General features: G+C 33.7%; 1 protein-coding gene across 1 annotated transcript; it reads left to right on the plus strand.

Moving 5' to 3' along the window:
* The first annotated feature begins 9148 nt into the window (after positions 1-9148).
* On the plus strand, positions 9149-14608 carry LOC115965635 (ammonium transporter 3 member 1-like). Its single transcript, XM_031084899.1, has 3 exons — positions 9149-9887; positions 11435-11720; positions 13744-14608. Exons 1-3 carry the CDS (start codon positions 9234-9236, stop codon positions 14262-14264), a joined length of 1461 nt encoding a protein of 486 aa, XP_030940759.1. The 5' UTR covers positions 9149-9233; the 3' UTR covers positions 14265-14608.
* The last annotated feature ends 9752 nt before the right edge of the window (positions 14609-24360 follow it).

The following is a 24360-nucleotide window of genomic DNA, read 5'->3' on the forward strand; positions in this document are numbered from 1 at the left end:
TGTGAGACTACCTTTGGTATTTGTGAAAAAATAGATTTGGGTGAACCAATTACAAGTTAACACCTAAGCATGTTATGGATTTGAGTATGAAAATGGTTGTCTCTAGAGTTTTCCTTAGTCGAATTCTGCAATGAAACTGCCTTAGTTACTTGTTTTTGTAATGACATCATGTTGGGGTCCTTTTGTTCCCATGACACATGTTGCATTTTGATAAGCTAACAGTTAGAATCAAATTCTTTAGGGTAGTCGAGTCCGCTACTCGTGTTGATGGTTCATTTGTTGGCCTCTACTGTTGTATTTTCTCTTAGATAATAAAATAATGTAATGAGTAAGTGAAATTGCAAAATAATGAGAAAAATAGGTATTCTTTGATGAAAGTAATTAGGCTTTTTTTTAAGAAGAAAATAATAATAATAAATAGAGGTAAAGAAATCTTTGGGCCAAACAAATATATTTATTGACATTAAATGATTATATTCATCAACGCCCAAGTAAATATCAATTTAGCAAAAATCCAAGCCAAATAAATGTATTTAGCAATATCATATAAAGTTATTTAGTAAAAACATTTAGTAATAACTAATCAATGAGGAGAAAAACTTATCTTAGTTGCATGTGTTAATGAATATAAAGACTAACCAATCCTTCTCTTTTTGCGGAAACAAGCGTGAGACAAATGTGGGAGGTCAAGCCGACAAGCCCAAAGGATTCTCACCAAAAAGTGCTCTTAGTAGCAGCGATAAGGGTCTTTGGTCCCCCATCACATTAATGATGTAGAGGTGAAAAAAATACAAAGATAATATACTCCAAATTGCTCCTAGTAAGCCAAAAGCTTAATTGGCATTTTATGATAGGAGTATTTAGTAATAAAAAGGGGTTTAGTTAATTCCCTTAATAGAAGCTTGAAAGACAACCTTTTGAGGTTCCCCATTTAAATGCTTATCTTTTTTATGGAATGGAAAGATTTTATTAACGAAATAAAAAATTACAAAGAGGGCCGGTAAACGTAAATTCCTCCTTGACTACAGATACAAAACAGGAGGGGTCACATCACATGCCAAATCAAAAGAGTCAAATACAGTGTTCTTTAAAGACCATTTGGCCAAAACATGAGCTTCGTCATTCGCCACTCTAAGAACACAAGAAACAGAACATTTTAGGAATTGTGATAGCAAAGTAGATATATCATAATAGATGCACTTTATTCTCTAGGGGATATCTTGACAAGGGGATACAAGAGCATCAATAAAAACTTTAAAGACGCTCTCAACACATATAGGTTCAAATTCCAATCTCTCTGGCCAATCTTAATGCCCATAATACAACTTTAGCTTTTGCCAATCTTAGTTTTGGCTATTTCTTCAAAGCTAAGTCTCAAAATACCATGATAAATCAAACTAAAAAATTTAAACAAATTCAAAAATTCAAAAATAAATCAAACTAATAAATTTAAAATACATATATGTTTTGTGTGGACAAGGATCTTTAATCCCGTTTAAATGGACTGCCAAGGTTATTATCGAGAATGCATCTCAGACCTCAAGGACGAGCATTGGTTAACCATGAGATGAGCACCAACTAACCTTGGGAACAAGCAATAACCATGAGAAGCACATGAAGTTAAAATATCACAAAGGAAAGAAAGTAAAATTGGCATGGGTTACGAGGGGGATGAAAGGAGAAGGGTGTAGAAGCTATCCCCTTCACATTAAATGCAAGACAACGACTCCTTTGGCTATATTAATGAGTAAATAACCATGAACAGTGGTGGCATAACTCAAATTGCAATGCAGAAGCTTACTAGTACATTCCCAATGAGACAGAATTCATGGGAATGCGATCTCAGCCCTCTAGGTGTAGGACTAAGATAATCTATGTGTAAATATAAAAGAAAAATGAAGCTCCTTATAAAAGGGGATTTGAGAAAAAGAGAGAATGAGGAGGAGAAAAGTGCTTTGTAACGAAGAACTGAAATATTTGTTCAAAGACAAAAGAACTATGTATATATATAAAACAGACATTCCTCGGGTCTGACCGAGGATCCTTTTGTCTTCATAATTTGTGGTCTAAGTCATCTCATTGGTATCTTTTCTCATTGTGATTAACGTCAACTTGTTAAGTGATCAATATCCTACTCATTCTCTAACAAATCTATTGTAGTGAGCTTATTGGGTTATAGTTTGGGTTATTCCTGGGTCGTGGATCTATTCATGTCCTTACATGTTTAAACTATTAATAGCATAGGTTAGGAATGTTAGGTCATGTTACTTGGATTGAAAATTTTATCAACGTAAAACTTAATTGAAATTTAAAAATAGTAAATAAAAAAATTATTTAAAATTACAATTAACCTATTAATTCATGAAAACTAACTTGAAACAATGGATTGGGTTGGATTGGGTCATATCTGTCAGGTTATTAGGTTGAATGCACACACCCTTATGGACACTTAGAACCTCCATCAAAGAAAATGTCAATTAATTTATTTCATAAAATAAGAAATAAATAAAATTAACGAAAGTGATTCTTTTATTTATTTTACATTATATATATATACATGCGGAAAGAGATAACAGATCACGGTTCGTGAATGATCAATATTATTTTTTATATATCACAAAAAAGTTATTGGTTAATTTGTACTAATGATATATATTTTTTTGCTAAATTGTACTAATGATATTTTATATGATAATGACTCGTATAAAACGAATTTTCTAGAACTGCCAATACATGCATTAAAGTTTAAACTAATGCATTGACCCCCATGTGACAGATGAATATCTATAACTGAGCACATGATATGTGTATATATATATATATATATATATATATATATATATAATAGTTGAAATGATTGACTTTTTGTTGACCGTCCCTCATTGTGACACGTGACTACCTAAATTTATGCCATGTTTACAATTAAAAACACAAAAAAATACCTTTTCGTTTGATACTTAAACAAACTGTTTCAGTATTATTTTCGACTATAGTTGTTGTTTAGTTGCATTGTACTAGTTGGTAGTTATAAAATTGAAACGTTCACCATAAAAATAAAAATAAAAATAAAAACAAAAATTGCCTATTGCTACAAAGAGACACAACGTTCTGTCTCTTCTTGGAGCAGTAATTATAAATGGCGTAAATGCACTTTTTGTCCCTACATTTTGGGGTTATTTATATTTTGGTTTCTACATTTTTATTTTACCACTTTTAGTCCCTAAACCAATTAACGCGTTTTATTTTAGTCCTTTTTCGTCAGCTAACCGACGGAAATAACTAACGTGGCTAACGGCACATTAAAATAATAATTAAAAAAAATCTATTTTGACATTAAAAAATGCCACATTAGCATCTAAATTAATTTTAATTAAATATAAAAATTAAAAACAAAAAATTACAAATCTAAGAACATAAGAACTTGTTCTTCAATGTTCTTCTTAAATCAAGAAATAAACCCAGTAACGACATCAAACCCAGAATCAAAGAGCAAACCCAGAGTCAAAGAGCATGAACATCAAACCAACAAGAAAAAAAAAACATGAACATCCCCAAATCAAAGAGCATCAACAAGAGCAAACACAGGAAAACCCACATGAAACCATACCCAAACCAAACCATCCAAAGAATAGAAACCCAACAAAGCACCCAACTCATCCACTCCCAAACCAAACCATAATCAAAGAAATTTCGAATACCACAAGTTAATAACTTAAAAAACAAAAAGAAATTTCAAAATGCAAAATTCCCAGCAAACACTAAAACCAAATCTCCAGCAAACCCCAAACCCCAAATGTCTAGAAACGATCACCGATCAGACCAACAACAACAAATCCTGCAATCCCAACCAACGAACCCAGTCGAACCTAGCACCCACCAACAAGCTCTGAGATTCCTATTGAAAAAGCTACGCTGCTCTAGCCAGATTTTGGTATCGAGAAGACCGATAATGACAACGGAGTCGTAATCGAAATCGGACCAGAGACTACGTTGGTTCCTGAGGCTGAGAAACCGAGGGGACCGAGTGGTGTGAAGCTCGCGACGGCGATCCTCGAACACGGCGAGGACTGAGGGGTTTTCACCAATCGTATCGGCTTTACTTTGCGTGAGAGAGGTGGAGAAGCCATCTCTTTCTCTAAACCCAAATCCGATCAAACCCAATCAAACCCACCAATGGTCACCGATCAAAGTCGAAGAGAAAGGCTAGATCCTAACAAACCCAGTCGAACCCAGCACCCACCTTCTTGATCCCGATGAGATGGCTTCCGATCTCGATGAGATGGTTGCGGTTTATAGCACGCTCATGACGGTGGAGAATCTGGGTGGAGGTGAAACCTGTGGTGGCGGAGATGGTGTGCGAGAGGATGAAGTTGTTGAAGTGGTTGCTAGGTTATGGGTTGCTAGGTTTTAGGTTCTGCAGTGACGAAGTTGTCCTGGTCGGGTTCTGGGTTTCAATGTGAGTTTGGTGATTAAAGAAGTGTGGGTTGTGGCTTTTGGGATTTGATGATTTTCTAGTTTTGAACTTTCTAGGCTTATGGCTTAAGGATTTGATGATTTTGCTGGGGTTGAAAATGAGGATTGAATTTCTTTTTTGAGCTGAATTTTTTGGGTTTTTTTGTATGTTTGTTTCTCAGGAAAATTTCTGGGGATGAACCCAAGGAACATGAACATGTTCTTTAGAAAAAAATAATGAAAGAAATAAATTTTTTTAATTTAATTATCTTATTTTATTTTAAAAGAATTTAGAAAAAAATGAAAAAAAAATATTTTTTTATTATTATTTTATGCTGACTTGGCATTTATTAAATAATAAATAAATTTTTTAATATTATTTTATTCGACATGTCAGCATTTACTGTGTCAACAGTGCATTCCGTTTGCCACGTCAACTTTTTTTGTTAGTTGAGTGACGAAAAGGACTAAAATAACATGCGTTAATTGGTTTAGAGACTAAAAGTAGTAAAATAAAAATGTAGGAACCAAAATAAAAATAACCCCAAAATATAGGGACTAAAAAGTGCATTTACGCCATTATAAATAAAACTTCACTTCTTTTTTATATCTTTCTCATTGTATGCTCTTTTTTCCTCACTCTCTCCTCTCCGAAATTTACCATTTGTAGCAGACTTCTCTTTTTTGTAACACCAGCCAACGAAGCCAAAACAAGTTTAAAGGTCAGATACCCTTTCCTCAAATATAAAAATTGGGTACAGATTAACGTAGTACAACAGTATTTGTATTATAAACTCAAAGGAATAAGTGAAAATCACTTAAAAAAAATTAATTGATTCTATTTTCTGAAGTATGGGAAAAACTCCACTAAAAGAAATTGCCAAATTGCACCCATCTTAAACCCAAAACAATAAATACATTGATTTTTTTTTTTTTTAAAAGACCTGAAAGATTATTTTTGCCCTTGAAATGCCCACTATGTTCATACTTAGATCATTTTAGAAAAGAGTAGTTTTATAAGAGAAGGATGACAAAGGATCTGTTCTACGAAAAAAAAAGGGGACGATTTTTATTTTATATAAAAAAGGTATTTTACAGGCTCATAACACCTTATCACCATTGTTGAAGCTTCAACCACCATGAAATCTGTCAAACGTTGATGGTTTTATTTCAAAGTTGAGGAAGAAGAAAACAAAGAAGAAGAAGAAGAAGAAGAAGGCTACCTGCTGTAAGGATTGAATTCTTTGTTTATTCAAATTTGACTTGTGCTTTCTTCTTCTTACCCTTTTTCGTTTCGTCCTTACCTCTACATGACTAACTTGTGGAAAATTGAATGGTGGGAGTTGAAAGTGTCAGACTATATTTCATTTCAATTTTCAATCCCTCCCCCACGTGATAATGATATGTATGTATCATCTATCATGTTCTCTCTCTTATTCTTTTTTTTGTTAACGTGTTCTTCTTCTTTTTCTTTTCTTTTTCGTTATTTTTAGGTTCACGTTATAATTATAATATTCTAAAAAAATGTAGTTGTTATTGTTATTATTATTATTATTAGGTACAGATTTGGGTTTGATATTGAAATATTTGTTCAAATATCTTAAAAATTATATGGATTTTGACCAATATTATATAAAGAAATATATCTCTTTATATTTAATTGGACTATTTTAATTAATTTTTCTATTTGTACTAATTTAATATATTTATTTATATTTTCAATTAATTATGATGTCATCATGGTTCAACTTTGATTTGACCTTGGTCTAATTTCAAAAATCTTAATCCTTCCTTTTTACAGTTTATTGAGCTGTTTGGGTCTGAAATAACGATAAGATGAATACTTCTGCGAAATCTTTTGACAAAAAAAAGAAAAAGAAAAAGAAAAAAGGAGTGCAAGATTTATTTATTTATTTTGGGTAAAAAAACATGACATTTTTATTGTTTTTGTGAGTGAAACTAAGAAGAGAGAGTGAGGAAGAGAGAAGGGAGAAGCTGTATTGATGTGGCCATGTAGGACTGGGAAAATAAAAGATAAGGCACTGGAAATTTTTTTTAAAAAAAAGTGTGTATAAGAACAATTCCAAATAGGAGTAAAAAAAAAAAAAAAAAAAATAGAGATGAGAGAATTTAAAAACCATGGAGAAGGAAAAAAGAGAGGAAAGTGAAATTAGGTTCACAAATTGAAATGCAAAAGGAATTTAAAACTTTTTTTTACCAACTACTTTCCCACCTTCACGTCTCTTCAATTGTTTAGATTTTTAAAAAAAATTATAAAATAGGTTGACTCATATTGGATTGTCTACATTATTTCCCTTATATATTAATAACTTAAAAATACTTATTTTGCAAGTCCTACTCTTATTTTTAGATAAACAACTACAAATTTAATTACTACTACTCCAAGTTTGTTAACAATTTCTTTATTTTATATATATATATATATATATATATATTGTTCCTATTACATATGATTTTTAGGTATTGAGAATAATTATTAATGTCATCTTTAGCATAAATTTTAGGTATAACAAATTATTAGTGATAGAAAAAAAAAAAATCAAATTATATTGGATTTGGACTTATCATTATTGGTATTAGTATTTTTTTTTCCTCTTACATTGTAACTATTATCAAATCTCAAGCTCTTGGCTATCACAATATCTCAGTACATGTGTTAGATTTTATTACTTTGTAAGTGATAGATTTTATTGGTTTGGTATATAAATTATACCATGATATTGATATATATTTTTTTTTTCATATTAGGGAAGTTATCAATAGCACGGGTTTACGACTAGTATATATATATAGGGAAATGTTAATTAACGCCTTTAGGACATTGGTATAAGAACTATTTTTAAAAACATTTTATTAGAAGAATGATAAAATAATGAATATTGTTGGCATCTTTTTTATATTTCCTATAAAAGTAGTGTCATAACTTTTCTATAATGATTTATTAGCTTGTAACCCCATGCATATACATAGATATATTTAAAGATATACAATAAGATGCATAATATAATTCCAATATATAATTTAAATATTATTGATAGTTATTTTTATATTTTGTTAACTCTTTAAAAATTTTTGTAAGGATATTATTAGGTATAAAATATAAATTGTCCATTTTTTTCAAATTATTGTGAAGTACCTTTTTATTTTTTTTTTATTTTTTTTATTTCCAATTCGTTTATTTTAAACTCTTTAGTTTTTGTACTTAATAACTCACTTGGATGAATATTTATGATGTGGTCCCATATTTTATTCTAAAATTAAGAAATAAAACTATTTAAGAATAAATAATTTAATACATACGGCGCAAAATTAGAACTCAAATTTGAGATTTTAATTTGATTTTCTCTTAGCTTCACCTATTATTATATATATGTAGATTAAAAATTACATTAAGAGCATTTTTTAACATGACCCTTGCAGAATGTGTTAATGGATGCTTGAGTAAGGCTAGATGCATTAATTATAGTTTTTTTTTTTTTTTTGGGTTACAAATTGATGTGATAATATGTGATAATGCCAAGTATTAATGTATGGGATCTATTGATTCCACCTTTATTGTTACAATAATCATGAAAGATGTGATGACTAATTTGTAACTTTTCTGCAAAATTCATAGCATTCCAAACAACTTGATCATTCAATTAAGAAAACCTTGGAAAGAATCCAAGGAGAAAAATTGAATGCGAGTACACTTTATATTAATTAGAAAAAAAGTAAATGCAAGTCATGGCCTACACGTTGTGTCCACCGTGAATAGTTGAAGGATTCGAAAGAGAGAATATTCAGTTCTTTGCATATGAGTTGAGATTCAACTCCAAATATGAACTCACGAGATATTGGTGTCTCTTTCTTACTTACAGTTGTCCCTTTAGTTTAGTGTTTAAATGAGTCAAGCTAGCCAATACGACAAAAACCGTCTTTAATTTCAATCTTCTACTCCATATATAATATGTTCCTTCCTTTATTTCATGATCTACAATAATATGTTAATAACTATTAAAATGAACCATTTGCAAATTACAATCATAAAAGTACGCAAAAAGGGATCATCATGGGTTCAGATCCAATGCCCCCAATTGTTGATTATTAAACGAGTTGTTTAGATTTTACTTAACATCATTAACTTTTAAATAGTTCTAAAAAGTACTTTTAAATAAATAATTTTTTTATAGAACTTTTTAAATAAATAACGATAAGTATAATTTTAACATTTGAGTAATGTTATCACAACATTAATTTATTACAATTTTCCAGATTCATCGTATCCATTGACATAATTTTTTTCAATAATTCAATTGTTAGGAGAGGGAAGAATATATAAATCACAAAGTTATTTTTTTTAATAATTCAATAATTACAATAATCTAAGACAGGAGATTTGAACTTGGACATAATAATTAGAAACACTAAAAAGTATTAATTGAATTACAAAAAAAATTATATTATTATTAAACTTATTATTAGCATTTATTTTAATATATAATTAGTTAATTAATCAAAGGCAAAGTTTGATCCAAGCCTCATTGCAATGTGTCACCATCGAAGTACCAGTGCTAAGTCCATTGTTGAAAGGGTAAATGTCAAAATCTATAGTAGTACTCTATACCATAACCTTGACTTTTAAAAGCTCACGCTAGTCTTCTTTCTTTATAACTCCTCTCTCTTTACAGTTTTTCTTTGCAACTCCTTAACACACACACAGAGACAGAGTTTGGTTGGCTTTGCTTGTTTTAATTGTAGCTAGAGAGCCACAGCTAGACATGGGTACTCCACCAATACCAATAGCTTACCAATCCGGCACATCTCTAGCAGTGCCAGAATGGTTGAACAAAGGAGACAACGCATGGCAAATGATATCAGCCACTCTGGTTGGTCTACAAAGTGTGCCAGGGCTTGTCATACTCTATGGTAGTGTTGTCAAGAAAAAATGGGCTGTAAACTCAGCTTTCATGGCTTTATATGCTTTTGCAGCTGTGGTAATTTGTTGGGTTACATGGGCATACAAGATGTCCTTTGGTGATAAGCTCCTTCCCTTCTGGGGCAAAGCTGGACCAGCTTTAGGCCAAAAGTTCCTTTTGAAATGGGCTGCACTACCTGAAACTACGCAGTATAATAGTACTGGTGGGGTAGAGACGGCTATGGCTCATCCATACTACCCCATGGCAACGATGGTGTGGTTTCAGTGTGTGTTTGCTGCAATCACTTTGATACTTTTAGCTGGATCTTTGTTGGGGAGGATGAATATTAAGGCATGGATGATGTTTGTGCCACTTTGGCTTACTTTCTCTTACACTGTTGGAGCATTCAGTTTGTGGGGTGGTGGGTTCTTGTTCCATTGGGGTGTCATGGACTATTCTGGTGGTTATGTCATTCATCTTTCTTCTGGGATTGGTGGATTCACAGCTGCTTACTGGGTCAGCTCTCTCTCTCTCTCTCTCTCTCTCTCTCTCTCTCTCTCTCTCTCTCTCTCTCTCTCTCTCTATATATATATATATCAAGATATTAATTAATAAATGTTACTTATTATTATATCAAGATATTAATTAATTTTTGGTATAAACTAAATTCAAGCTTAAATTCTTATTTAAAGATAAAGAAGTTTACTAATTGAGTTAATTGGAGCCTCTAATTCTTTCACTATTTACTCTTTTTAAAAACATAGTATCAAACATATTAGTTTGCATTATGAGTACTCAAATAAAATACATAATAAAAGTGGATTTCAGTTAAGTTAACTGGTAAAATTTCTAATAATTGAATAAAAGATTTGAGATTCAATCTCCGCCTACACAAAAAACTGACTGGTGTCACGGTCAAATAACAAAAAAGCTATTATCAGGAGTGGATGTCATAAGTTGAAACTCTTTTTAAAAAAAAAAAAAAATTCAACCACAGTTTTTATCTTATTTTGAAAATTAAAACTAGTCATTACAGCTACCAAAACGGGCCTTATTCTGTACTCATTTTTCATACACTTAAGGCGAAAAAAAAGAAGGTCAACGTTTTGCCACTTCATTTGAGACATTATTAATGCATACCAATATGTTATTTGTATACGAATCAATTATTACTTAAGAAGGCCTTTGTTGTCTTGTAGGGTTTTCTTGTCCATCCACTTCTTAAATTTAAAAATCAATCGAAAGATGAATTAATTTTTTTTTTTTTTTTTTTTAGAGCAAGAAAGATGAATTTATAATTATAAAATTGTTATGAACATTGATGTGCTATACTTTCTTTGGTAGATTAATTACTACTTCATAAGCTAGACTTGTTTTTTGGGTATGAGCTTGACTACTTCAATTCTTACAAGAGTAGATTTTTTTGCAATTTTTTAGAAACTTCAATATGCTGAGAGAGAGAGAGAGAGAGAGAGAGAGTTTTCAATTTTCTTGGTTGAAAAGCAAGTGTTGCGGGAGTATTACAATCTTTTTGCTGTTTACTTGTTCAATATTAATAATTCCGGTTGCTTTGCGATAAAACGTTTTAGTTCACCCTTGACTTAGTACAATATGGAACATTGTTAGTATATGATTAATTATGTTCAATGAATCTTTTATTATATTAATTGATGAAAGTTGCTATTTTAGATTCCATTTGGTTTTGAATATCCATCCCCCATGATTGTCATGTGTTTGACTTGTAATATATAATAAGACATATATACACTTAAATAAATATTAAGAATTTGAAGGCGTGAAGGAATCAAGATGCATGGTGAGTGGGTGACAATTTTTATTGAATGACAACAACGTTATACACTCACAACTTTTCTCACAATTTATTGAAGTACTTGATTGTGATTTATAACGTATTACTTTCATGTGGGTGAACTATTATATACGTTATTTTTATCACATATCAATTATAAATTACCACTCTCAACAGTTGTAAATTTTAGTGTAAAATTAATTAGTTATACCCTTACTACCTTATTAGACTGATCTTTTCAATGATGATGCAGGTGGGACCAAGATTGAAAAGAGACAGAGAGAGATTTCCTCCAAACAATGTAGTGTTGACATTGGCAGGAGCAGGGTTACTGTGGATGGGATGGGCAGGATTCAATGGTGGAGATCCATATGCAGCCAATATAGATTCTTCCATGGCTGTTCTAAACACCAACATTTGTGCTGCTACTAGCCTCCTGATGTGGACATCGCTAGACGTCATTTTCTTCAATAAACCCTCAGTCATTGGAGCCGTCCAGGGCATGATCACTGGCCTTGTTTGCATCACACCCGGTGCAGGTGATATTATCAACTATCTTAATTAGTTTCTAATTATTTATGTGACGATGATTTATAAGATTATTCATATGTATTATTTAAACACATCACATAATTCATTAAAAAAATTATTTAACTAAAAACATTCGAGAATGATATCTTCAATCATCACATAATTGATTGGAAGATGATAGATCAAAACTGGTTTGAAGTCATTTTTTTTTTCTTTATTATCTGTCTATCTAGCTTTGTAAGGGCCAGTCAATTAATTGGTACCTGTCTCAGATGAATTTTTTTTTTTTTTTTTTTTGCTTTGGTCCATAATTTCACGTGCAAATCCTTGAAAAGTTGAAGACTTATTTAATTTGTACTTTTGAACATGGAAGCCTTGCGTAGTTTACTAGACTTGAATTATTATCAAAGTTTATAATTCGTTCTTATGCACGATTCTTCATGCTTTTTTATATTTATTTACAGTTATTAATTATATATATATACACACACCTAACGTATCAATTTCTCCTTCATATGATTTTCCTTCAGCTAGTGTGCCTTCTTAGCACATGCAAGCTGCATGTCAGTTCATTTTGAGCCTTACCTTTTTTATTTTTTTTTTATCAGAATTTTGAGCCTTAACTTGAGTAAATTATCTTTCTTTTCTTTCATTTTTAATTGTATCTTTGCTTGATGCAAGAAAAATCATGAAAAACAAAAAATTAATATGTATATACATGTTCACTGCGAATGCAAAACCTATCCATCAATTTTGAACAGAAAACTATTAAAGTCCTAAAGAAAAGTACTACCTTTCAGAACCAGCATGGCTAAAGTCCACTTCATGCCATATCATGGACTAATAAAATATAATTTTGCATATTTTTTGTTATATTTTTAAAGGATAAAGTTTAACTACAAAATTGATTGTAGCCTTACGTTACAACTTTATTCAATATCATTTTATTGGTATAAGCTTATAGATCATGTAGGAGGGACGAATCTCTGACCCCAAGAAGGAATTGTCCACCTCAAGGGTTTACTCAATTCCACATTGGGGAGAGATGCCTCCCACTCATGCTTTATAAGCCTTTGGCCTAAGGATGAGTGTACCACTACTACACATGTGTAGTAGTGATACATTCATCCTTAGGCCAAAGGCTTATAAGGCATAAGTGAGAGGGGTCTCTCTCCGATGTGGGATTGAGCAAAACCTTAAACATTAAAGGCTCAATGCCATTTCCAAAGAGGACAATTTCTTTTTGGGGTCAGAGATTCGTCCCTCCCACAGATCATATAGTAATATTTATTTTATTGGGTAAAGTTGTAGTTTTAGACTACAACCAATTTTGTAACTGAACTTTGTCCATTTCTAAATTACAATTATTCATGCTTATGTTTTACATAATCCTCTTGTACATGTAGACTTTAAAAACTATTTCTATTACATAATCCCTTTGTACACGTTATACTCAAAAACTATTTCTATTCAAAATGAAATAGGATTGATTAAGCCTTATTGTTATTATATTTCATGATTCTTTTGAGTAAAATACAAGTCTAAAATAATTTTGGGAAATGGAATCTAGAATTCTTGCCAGCTTATGGAATATTGGCGTGATATCAGTTGGCTTAATTAAGTTCTCTCTAATAATTATTATTATTATGGAGATTGTTTATCCCTTACGTTAAACCTCACTTCAGTCAATGTAAGCAGGAATATTCAATTGACAACAATAAACTTTATTAGTCAAGTGAATCAACTAACACCACATTACATGGTTTTCATTTAATTCATCTATGTAAAGCTACATTATTAGGGGAAAAAGTCAACAAAAAATGAGGATGCTTTTATTATTATCTTACATGCGTTGCATAGTTTTAGCAAAAGCAATTAATCGCACCTTATGCATAAAATGTCAAATATATAGGTCCTTCAAATACATGATGTTCAAATTAACCATATTAATTTACTTATGATTACTCAATTATCAATGAGGGGGTACATCATGCAATTATACTTAATTGAATTATCTTCAATTAATCTTAGGTCTTGTTCAAGGATGGGCAGCTATAGTGATGGGAATTTTGTCAGGAAGTGTTCCATGGTTCACTATGATGATAGTACACAAGAAGTCAAAATTACTCCAAAAGGTTGATGACACACTAGGTGTGTTCCACACCCATGCTGTGGCTGGATTACTTGGTGGAATTCTTACTGGTGTCTTTGCTGAGCCTGAACTATGCAACCTCTTTCTGCCTGTCACAAACTCTAGGGGAGGAGTCTATGGAGGAAACGGAGGAATACAAGTCGGCAAACAGATTGTAGGTGGCTTATTCATCATTGGATGGAACCTTGTTGTCACAACTATCATCTGCCTTGTGATAAAATTGGTGATCCCTTTGCGTATGCCCGATGATTTATTACTTATAGGGGATGATGCTGTTCATGGTGAGGAAGCATATGCATTGTGGGGTGATGGAGAGAAGTATGATGCTACTAAGCATGGCAATTATTCGGATGAAACATTGCACCCCAAGCTATCAACGGGTGCTACTCAGGTGGTCTAGACTCTAGAGGGATTTAAAATTTTCAATTATATTCAAACACGTCTATATTGACTAATACATGTCTATATTCAAACACATCTATATTGATCTACACTGTGTATTGATCAATATAGACGTGTTTAAATATAATTGAAAATTTCAATATACTCTATCTAAGAAACTATACGTAAGTTTTGTCACTTTTTCAGTACGTCCATCATCCAAAAGATAAAGGTATGAGAAGGTTGGCCTCTGATTGTCATTCTGATTCTGGATGGTGATAAAACGGGTTGTCCACATTTGTGTAAAAAAAATTGTTTACTGTTTTTGAGGGCAGTGTTGGCTTTGCAATATTTCTAGTTTGATTCAATCATTGATGTTTGGGAAAATTTAAAAAAAAAAAAAAAATCAATCATTGGTAGGATATATTCTTTTTTTTGGGACACTCAAGTGTCTTACATGGTTGTAATTTTTTTTTTGCCTGGCATTTTGTGTTTGTATGTATGGTGGCGGTTGTAATTTTTGTTTGCACATGTTAGTTTCTTCTTTCTTTCATGTTTAAATTATTTTTTGTATAATTTTATTGTTGTCTGGATTCAAAATTTGGAGTTGAGATTTTCTGCTTTTCATAAGGAGACAGTGTGATTAGACCAACTCAGTTGTAGTCCTATAGAAATTTACAATTGAAAGCTAGCACTAGCAGATAGTAGCAATCTTCCCTTGTGCAATAGCAGCTAATGTTGGCAAAATGTGCTTATAGCCACAGTTGGCTTTATCTAGAAGCTCTTATAATGCCCACCCACGTCTGAGCTCAAATGTCAAAGCCTTAATTGGATCAAAAGCTACTTAAATCTGCTTCTCCCCCATGTCTTTTGGTTCTCCAAAATACTTGATTAAAAAATTTGCAGATTGTGTACCCCAAGAAAAACAGTATAGATCATGGACTAGTTAGTGGCAGAATAGGAAATTTTTTTCTTAAGATAAGTCATGTTAATTATATCCAAAATAAAAAAAACTTATTAATTAGCTTATGATGATTGAACTACAGCTCATCCATGCCAGAGTGATAATGACAGAAAACATAGGAGAAGCACATAGTTTCAGGGCTATCTTTGCAAAGCTCTGTATATCTGGACAAAAATATTGGTTCATCAGCTTATGATGATCCAACGTAACATGTCACATCAGTAAATTCAAGCTTCACCCTCTTGTTCTTGCCACACAATAGTTTAGTTTTCATCATCTCCTTTAAGAAGATGTTAACACCAGCCTATATAAAATTTAGTAATAGCTTCAGAGTTTAACTAAAATATCAATTGCTTAAATTATAAACGTTTGTCACAACCATCCAGATTGCCACAAGCTTGGATATGCAACTGGTAGCTCAATTCCTGCAAAATGGCTTTGTAATGTTAAAGCTGAAGTTACATAAGAATTCTAATGATGATAAAATCAAGCCAAAAAAAAGTTCTATCAGTTCCATCTGAATATTAGGAAAGAATAAGAAGATTGAGAGACTGAAAGACTGAAATTTAAGGAGATAGGCCTCATTATGCGGAATTCAGATTCTCTAGATAAGCCGCCTTAGAATTCTGACAATCTTGGTCATTGAAAATATTAAAGCATCCATGATTGCCACACCAATCCCACATAAAAATTCACACACAACACTGTTAAATTGAAAACATAGTTGAGTACTATTTTGACTGGTGTGACAGTCTCAACCATTGGTGGCAGGGCTTGGAAAATGATAGAAGATCAAGAAGGCCAGAAGGGGTAGGGGTGTAAGTTATATACTGAATCAGGTGAGTAAGAGCTCAGCAGAAACACTATCAGTGTACTTCCCTCTCTCCTACAATATGATCCAAGATTTGTTCCTAAGTTAGTAGGAACTTCTATAAAGGAGATATATTGATGTAAGAGAACAAGATATCTCCGACAAAACATGAACTTGCCCTACAAGCCTCAAACGAGTTTCATAATCTTAAAAAAAAAAAAAAATGATGTCTTTAGTTCTTATGTCTGGAGTACTGAAGAATAAACTTAAAGTTGCATTCATATGTGACTACTTATTTTATACAAACATGTGTCTGCCTTCCTCTCCATACTTTGTATGTTTGCCTCATAGTTCATTTATTCTTTTGTTGGCCATGAATCAATACAAGTCACGCAAATTATGTACTAAATGCATATGATTTGGCATCTCAGAATAGTAGTTTAGGATAAAAGCAAATTAAATTGAGCTTATTCTGACTAACTAGTTTAGGCTACAGCAATATATTTTTACCAATAACATGTGGCTACAAGTTCTAAATTGTCTCTCATCCTACCACATAAGCCAACTCCATCACAGTCTTAGCAACAGCCTAAAAATTAGACAATGAGTACAACACAGTTCAGGATATATTATTAGACTTGCTCAATATGAAATGAAAGCTGAAAGAAATTGCCAATGATAAAATTATTATCAAAAGATCAGAAACTGATCGAACAATATTTGATGCTAGAATTTTGAGACTCCAGAATTTCTATACAATCGAAAAAGGATGTACATCTCTAGAGCTTGGGATGTTAATGGGCATTTTTAATCAACCTCTTTGGCTGATTCTGCTGCAAGGTTTAAGTCTATAGCTTGCTTCAAAAATAAGTACATGAAGACCAGATAGAAATTAACAAATAACAACCATTAGTCAGGCATGTTTCAAACAATATTTTAGGGCAAGAAAACCAAGAATAATTCTATCCAATGGAGTGCATAATTGAAAAATGCTGCACTTGTTGAGAATATGAATTAGATTATATATTGAAGTGCTTCAAACACATTAAATTTGAGTGTTTACCTGCATGTTGAAATGTATTTGAGCATTAAAAAAAAAAAAAAAAAAAAAATCCCACAGAGAACATAGTCACTAATAGTTGAGTAAAACAGAAGTATTAAACCTACTCCAACAATGAGCAATTGAAGAGTTGAATGCTTTTGTCAGAGTACAGGCAGCTATTTGTAGAGACTGGCCAAGTATACTAACAGCCATTGCCAAATTATTCCAACAGATTCTGATAGCTAAGAATTAAGCACAATATTGCAGAATAAGCTGAGAATAACTATATTTCCTTCCTTCACAGACCATTTCATGGGGAACTGGGAAGTGTATGCTCATGTGATGATTAAGGATGAGGAAAGGAAACCTGAGAAGAATGTCCTTAAAAAAGGTATTGTAAGGTTGAATTTATTCAACCATTTTGTTAGCTTTATTCTGTGCCAAATTTGCTTGTATTTCAGCAATTAGTAACCCTGTATTTAGGTGGGTTTGTTGTAAGGGTAGTGAGTGAGATAGAGTATTGAATGCTCAAGAGTGTGCAAGAAAACAAAGTCTCGCGGTTGGATCTCGCGGGTGACTCGCTGTTGGATCTCGTGGGTGACTTGCGGCTGCAGGCCGCCAGAAGCAGCACACGTGCCAAGCATGCCAGAAATTGAAGCGTCATGCTAGCTGGAGCACTATAGGACAAAATAGGACAACTGACCGTTCTGTTATCGCGCGGTTGGATCTCGCGACTCAGTTAAGCCGCGAGCCACCCTTGTTTTGAAAAACCTGACTCTTCACATTCCATTCTCACCCCAGTATAAATACCCCTTATACCCACAAAAGAAAGAGAGCTTCCAGAGAGAATTTTGGGAGAGAAACCCTAGAGTAAAACAAGATTGATTCATCTACAATCTTTACATAAGAGTCTCTTCAAATTCCTCAACTCTCTTCCTCTCCATTGTTAAACCCTTGAGAGACATTTTACCAAAACCTTTTCTCACCATATCCATTATTGTGAGAGGGCTGTTTGGTGTTCTAGGAAGCAGTTAGGAAGGAACTAATTTACATTGGTTGATGCTATGGTCAAGTAGCAGAATCCAGGAAGTTAGAAAAGAAATAGGTTCGACACAACCTCATTGGAGCAAGAAGCTTGGAGGGCTTAGGTACACTGGGTAGATTAGGCTTGGAGGGTCTATTGCTGTTCATATATCCCAACTACATTTTCTAGTGGATTATTTACCGTTTGGAGGGCGGCGGAGAGGTTTTACGCCGAGGGTTTTAGTTTCCTCTTCGATAACACATCGTGTGTTGTCCTTGTGTTTGTATCTCTCTTCCCTTTATCTTTGCCTTTTATTTTCTGCTGTGGATGTGATTTTAATTGGCATAGATTGTTTACCAATTCTGTATTAAGCTTTTGTTCATGTTCCGCACATTAATTGTTTGATATAAAGCTTGAATTGGTAATTTGTAAATTGGGAATCTAAACGTTCAAGGGTGTTTATACACTATTTGAACTTTCATTTGGTATCAGAGTGGGTGCACTTGTTGTGGTTTAATTACCTAAGTGCAATCCTAGACCCCTTTGTTATGGATGCTGTTATGGAAAATGCCATGCTGAATTGTAGTTTAAGTGTTTGTGAAAATGACTCTATGAGTATGTTTGAAGGGTGTCTTAACAATGAACTTGTAGAGTTGTTAAAAACAAAGAAACATGCTAGGATATTTGTTCACATGCTGAAATATTTTAAAAATAAGAATCACATCTTACACAATAGCATATCTGAATCTAAATCGTTGATTAAGAAATACAAAAGAAAAAATAGAATGTTGTGTGAGATGATTGAGAGTTTGAAAATGAAAGGTCAATCTAACAAAAGCATGAAAACTGAAGATAAGATTTTGTTTGAAAGTCAAGAATGTTTGTCTCATGTGGCTTATTTGTGCATACCTCATTGAAGGTATTTAATTCATGCTTGTGGTATCTTGACAGTGATTGTTCTCGTCATATGACAGGGGATAAGTCATTGTTTAAGACACTCAAAGAAAATGTTGGTGACTATGTGACTTTTAGAGATGGAAGTCATGCTCAAGTTCTCGGTAAAGGGACTATCGAGATACCTGTATTACCTCTGTTGAAAGATGTTTTATACATCAAAGGGCTGAAGGCAAATCTTCTGAGCATCACTCAAATATGTGATGAAGATTTCCTGGTCCCATTCTCTAAGAAGGGATGCTTAATCATCAATGAAGAAGGGATTCAAGTCTTGGAGGGAAATCGGACTATAGACAACTGTTATGGAGTAGTTCCTACGGCACCCATTTCGTGTAGAAGTGCTCGTGTTGACATGTTGGAACTTTGGCATCACAGATTTGGGCATGCGAATTTCAAACAAGTAGCTAATGTGTCCAAACTTGAAGCAGTTTAGGGACTTCCTAAGTTTGGAAAGGTGAAGAAGACTATTTGTGGTGCATGTCAAATGGGAAAGCAAACAAAGGCAAGTCATCACAAGGTGAATGTGATTGCTACTTCTCGGTGTTTAGAGTTACTTCATGTTGATCTAATGGGGCCTACCAGAACTGAAAGTCTGGGAGGAAAGAGGTACATTATGGTAATTGTGGATGATTACTCAAGATACACTTGGGTTGAATTTCTTAGAGAAAAATTAGAAGCATGTGAAAGGTTGGAAATTCTATGCAAGAAACTACAAAACGAGAGAAGGGTCCCTATTGCCAAGATAAGAAGTGATCATGGGAGGGAATTTGAGAATGTAAGATTTGAGTCTTTCAGTGAAAAGAATGGAATCAAAAAGGAATTTTTAACCCCCAAAACTCCTCAACAAAATGGAGTGGTAGAGAGAAAGAATCGGGTGATTCAGAAAATGGCAAGAGTCATGTTACTTAACAAGCAAATACCTCAAAAGTTTTGGGGAGAAGCTGTAAACACCTCGTGTCACATTGGCAATAGAATATTTTTCCGAGTAGGAACAAAGAAGACCGCCTATGAGATTTGGAATGGAAAGAAGCCTAGAGTAAAGTATTTCTAAGTGTTTGGAAGCAAGTGTTATATCCTAAATGATTGGGAGAATCTTGGGAAATTTGTTGCAAAAAGTGATGAAGGTATTTTCCTTGGGTACTCTACTACGAGTCGGGCGTATAGAGTTTTTAACAAGAGAACTAAAACAATGATGGAGTCCATCAATGTCAAGATTGATGATGCCTTAATTAAGGTAGAGATGATTGATGATGGAGAAGGGCCGAGCACCAAAGAACTCGATGTTGAGGTCGAAGCTCTTGATATAGAAGTTGAAGAATCTACACCAGAAGAAGAATTAACTCCCATGAACCCAAGAATGGAAACAAGATCGATATCTAGAACATCAAGTCCTCTCACTCTTCCGGAAGTCCATCTTCCCATCTCACGGAGTGATGAAGTCTCCACATCAAAGAAGCCATCATCAAGAGTGATTAAGAACTATCCGGAAAGCAACATCATAGGGTCTCTAGATGAAGGTCTTCGCCTCAGAAAAGGAAACATCCTTTTGGCCAATCATGTAACATATCATTGCTACCTTACTCAATTTGAGCCAAAAAGGGTAGAAGAGGCTTTTCAAGATGAGAATTAGGTTGAGTCAATGTATGAAGAGCTGAATTAGTTTGTGAGGAATGATGTGTGGGAACTTGCTCCAAGGCCTGAAAATGTTCATGTCATAGGCACGAAATGGATATTCACAAACAAAACCGATGAAGATGGAGAGATAATATGGAATAAATCTCAGTTAGTAGCTCAAGGATACACTCAAGTAGAAGGAGTAGACTTTGATGAATCCTTCGCTCCTATGGCAAGAATTGAGTCTTCAAATTCTCATGTCCATTGCATGCACTATGAACTTCAAACTCTATCAAATGGATGTAAAATGTGCATTTCTAAATGGATACCTGAATAAAGAGGTGTTTGTTGAGCAACTAAAAGGATTTGAGGATCCTTACTTTCCTGATCATGTGTTGAGATTGAAGAAAGCCCTTTATGGCTTAAAATAAGCACCTAGAACTTGGTATGATCGGCTTACACATTACCTCTTAGATAGAGGCTTCAAAAGGGGATATGCCGACCGGACTTTGTTTGTCAAAAATGATGAAGATTATCTCCTTGTGGCACAAGTATATGTTGATGACATAGTGTTCGGGGCTACCATTGAAGATTGAGCTATGGAATTCTCTGAGGAGATGAAAAAAGAATTTGAGATGAGTATGGTAGGGGAACTCACATTTTTCTTGGGCCTTCAAGTCAAACAACAGAAGGAAGGTATATTCGTTTCACAAGAAAAGTATGCTAGAAACATTGTCAAGAAGTTTGGACTAGACTCCAAAAAACATGCCTCCACTCCCATCAGCTCGTCTACTAAACTGAATGTTGATTCTTCTGGAGTGGAAGTGAGTCCTACCTTATATAAAAGTATCATTGGGACTTTACTCTATCTTATAGCTAGTAGATCGGACATTGCATTCAGCGTTGGTGTTTGTTCCAGATATCAAGCTAATCCAAAGAAATCACACCTGACTGCGGTTAAGCAAATTATTTGATATATCAGTGGAACTTTAGACTATGGTCTGTGGTATTCAAAAGACTCAAATGCTTGTCTTGCCGGGTATTCAGATGCTGACTAGGCTGGTAGTGTGGACGATCGGAAGAGTACTTCAGGAGGCTGCTTCTACCTTGGTAACAATCTTGTCTCGTGGATAAGCAAGAAACAAAATTTCGTGTCTCTCTCTACTGCTGAAGCAGAGTACATAGCCGATGGAAGTTGTTGCACTCAGTTTCTTTGGATGAAGAAATTACTTCATGACTATGGAATTCCTCAAAAGACGATGTGTGTCTTCTGTGACAACACCAATGCCATCAATCTTTCTAAGAATCCTGTCCTGCATTCAAAATCTAAACACATAGAGATACGTTACCATTTCATTCGAGATTTGGTAGAGGAAAGAGTTGTGTGTCTTGAATTCATACACACCGACAATCAAAAGGAGGACATCTTCACCAAGCCTCTCGATGGTCCACGGTTTGAATCCCTCCGTAAGACCATTGGTCTTGGTACAATTCCTTGAATCTCTTGTGTGATGTGTGCTTCACATATTTACAATGTGTTATTTTTTTTGTTGGGGCACACAATACTTTGTTGGCTTTTTGTATAGCATGATTCTGATGGATGTTAACTGCTTTGTTTGCTTTTTTTGTTTTTACATTATTGTTTTTGATAATCCTTTCTTTCTTATGTGTCAAAAAATCCAAAAACCACATAAAAAGTAGAAAATCAAAAAGTTTGATTGACATTGTTGAGTTTTGTCTCAAAACTTGTTTTGCCTTGTACCTTTGTGCTAATGGCTTTGTGCATTTACGAGCATAGCTTGTTCCTTTGCACTTTTATCACTCTGGAAGAAATCTTGAAATCTATGTGACTGTTGTAAATAGATCTTCAAATTTGTCATGAATGATTAGTGAATGGTTATGTTGATCTTGAGACATGCATAGACTTGTGCCTATATAACTTCCCACTCTTTATTTTTGTTTTTGCTAAAAAGAGCTCACCAAATGTAAATCTCCAAATGAAAAGAGATATTGAGCTGCAAAAACCTGTCGCACATACTAGTATTTGACTAGGAAAAAGGGAAAGCGACCAAAAATTTATGTGAATGATTATTCAAAAAGCCATAGGCTATCTCATCAAGGTGAAATATCAAATATCACTCTCACAATGAGAGGTGATTGTCTTAAAAGGACCAAAAAGATCAAATGTTATGATTGAAAGTAGAGTCAAATGTAAAGCTCCAAATTATGTAATTAAGTCTTGTGGGAGGTCATATATGCATACTTCTGTAATTGAGATGGGTCACATGATCTAGTGCTAATTGTGTATGCCTTGGTTGAATTGATCATTGAAGTTTCACACTAGACAAAGGACTATCTCATTGTTGATACTCACACACAACACACAGTTTATGTTCAATGAATGCCATATTCATTTGTGTGATTGTACTTGATAAAATGTGTTTTCACATGCTCAATCTTTGTTGATTCAAGCACAAAAAGATTTTTGAGTGTTTTAGGTGTTTTTGGAAAGTATTTTGTTCTTCAAAAACTGAAAATTTCAAAAAATAGTATTGCTCTGTTTTGGTGACTCAGTTGCGGGTAAGTCAAGTCGCATGCCACAGTCGTGAGATCGTGGGTCATTTTTGGCAACTTGTTTGCGAGTGGAAGGTCCAGTCGCGAAGGGTACACAGAGATTTTCACGGCTCATCTTGCGACTCCCTCGCGAGTGAGACTTCCAGTCGCGAAAAACACTTGGCAAATTTTTCAAAATTTTGATTTGAAGTGTTTTGGTGGGTACTCTTAGCGACTCTCTGGCGACTTACCTCAGTTGCGAAAATCGCGTGTTTTGCAAAATGAGCTCGTTTTCAACACTATTCTCAAAAAGGGGTCCTTATTTGCTTATCTCGCATTCTGTGACTGTTCACTTTCTAGTCTTACTTTCACTATTTCAACATCACTGTGGTAATCTTGAAATTCTTTCACCAATTTGTTACCATTCTCTCAATCTTCAAGGAAAGGTATGGGTTTTGTCCTCTACTCTTTGGTTTTTTTTTTTTTTTTTTCCTTTTCATCATGGTTTTTGTGTTCTATTTGGTATTAATATATCTTATTGCCTTTTCATCATGGTTTTTGTGTTCTATTTGGTATTAATATATCTCTTACCCGTGTTTGGTTATTTGTGTGTCTGATGTTTTCATTTTTGTGTGGTTTTTAATCTGATCCACTCTATATTATAGCAACTTGTGGGTCATTATTGTCCCTCATTGTTATTTTCTGGTCATTTCCATCTAGCTCTTAGGGTTTTTTTTCATTATCCCTAATTTGAATCTAACCCACTGCTAAAAATGTCTGTTGGATTGTGTTCTTTCTTTTCCTCTATTACATGATACAGACTGGAAATGTCTCCATTCAAGAAAGAAACTGTGAAAGGAGGTAGTTCCAAAGGAAAGAAACCTGTCATTGATGTCGATGACTACTCACCTCAAACAAAAGGGACTCATTCTTCATCAAGAGGGTTCGATCCCAACAAGTTTAGATCCTATGCTGTCTTTCAGTCTCATGAGAATTATTTCCGAAATGCCCTTTCTGCTGTCTCATTTCAAGGATCTTGAAGCTCAAAGGAATTTATCCAACGACAGATGAATCTCCTTGCCCAAAACCGAGTCCAATCAATATGCGTACATTCAACGCAAGCATTGGTCATAGTCGGAAGAGAGCCAAACTG

This window comes from Quercus lobata, chromosome 10 (genome assembly GCF_001633185.2).
Source record: "Quercus lobata isolate SW786 chromosome 10, ValleyOak3.0 Primary Assembly, whole genome shotgun sequence".
Lineage (NCBI taxonomy): Eukaryota > Viridiplantae > Streptophyta > Magnoliopsida > Fagales > Fagaceae > Quercus > Quercus lobata.

What these genes read in the sequence shown, in the direction of transcription:
- LOC115965635 (XM_031084899.1), top strand. Translation starts at nt 9,234, where the DNA reads ATGGGTACTCCACCAATACCAATAGCTTACCAATCCGGCACATCTCTA. An exon ending in GATTCACAGCTGCTTACTGG is followed by an intron (nt 9,888 to 11,434) that starts GTCAGCTCTCTC and finishes ATGATGATGCAG; the next exon opens with GTGGGACCAAGATTGAAAAG. An exon ending in TTGCATCACACCCGGTGCAG is followed by an intron (nt 11,721 to 13,743) that starts GTGATATTATCA and finishes AATTAATCTTAG; the next exon opens with GTCTTGTTCAAGGATGGGCA.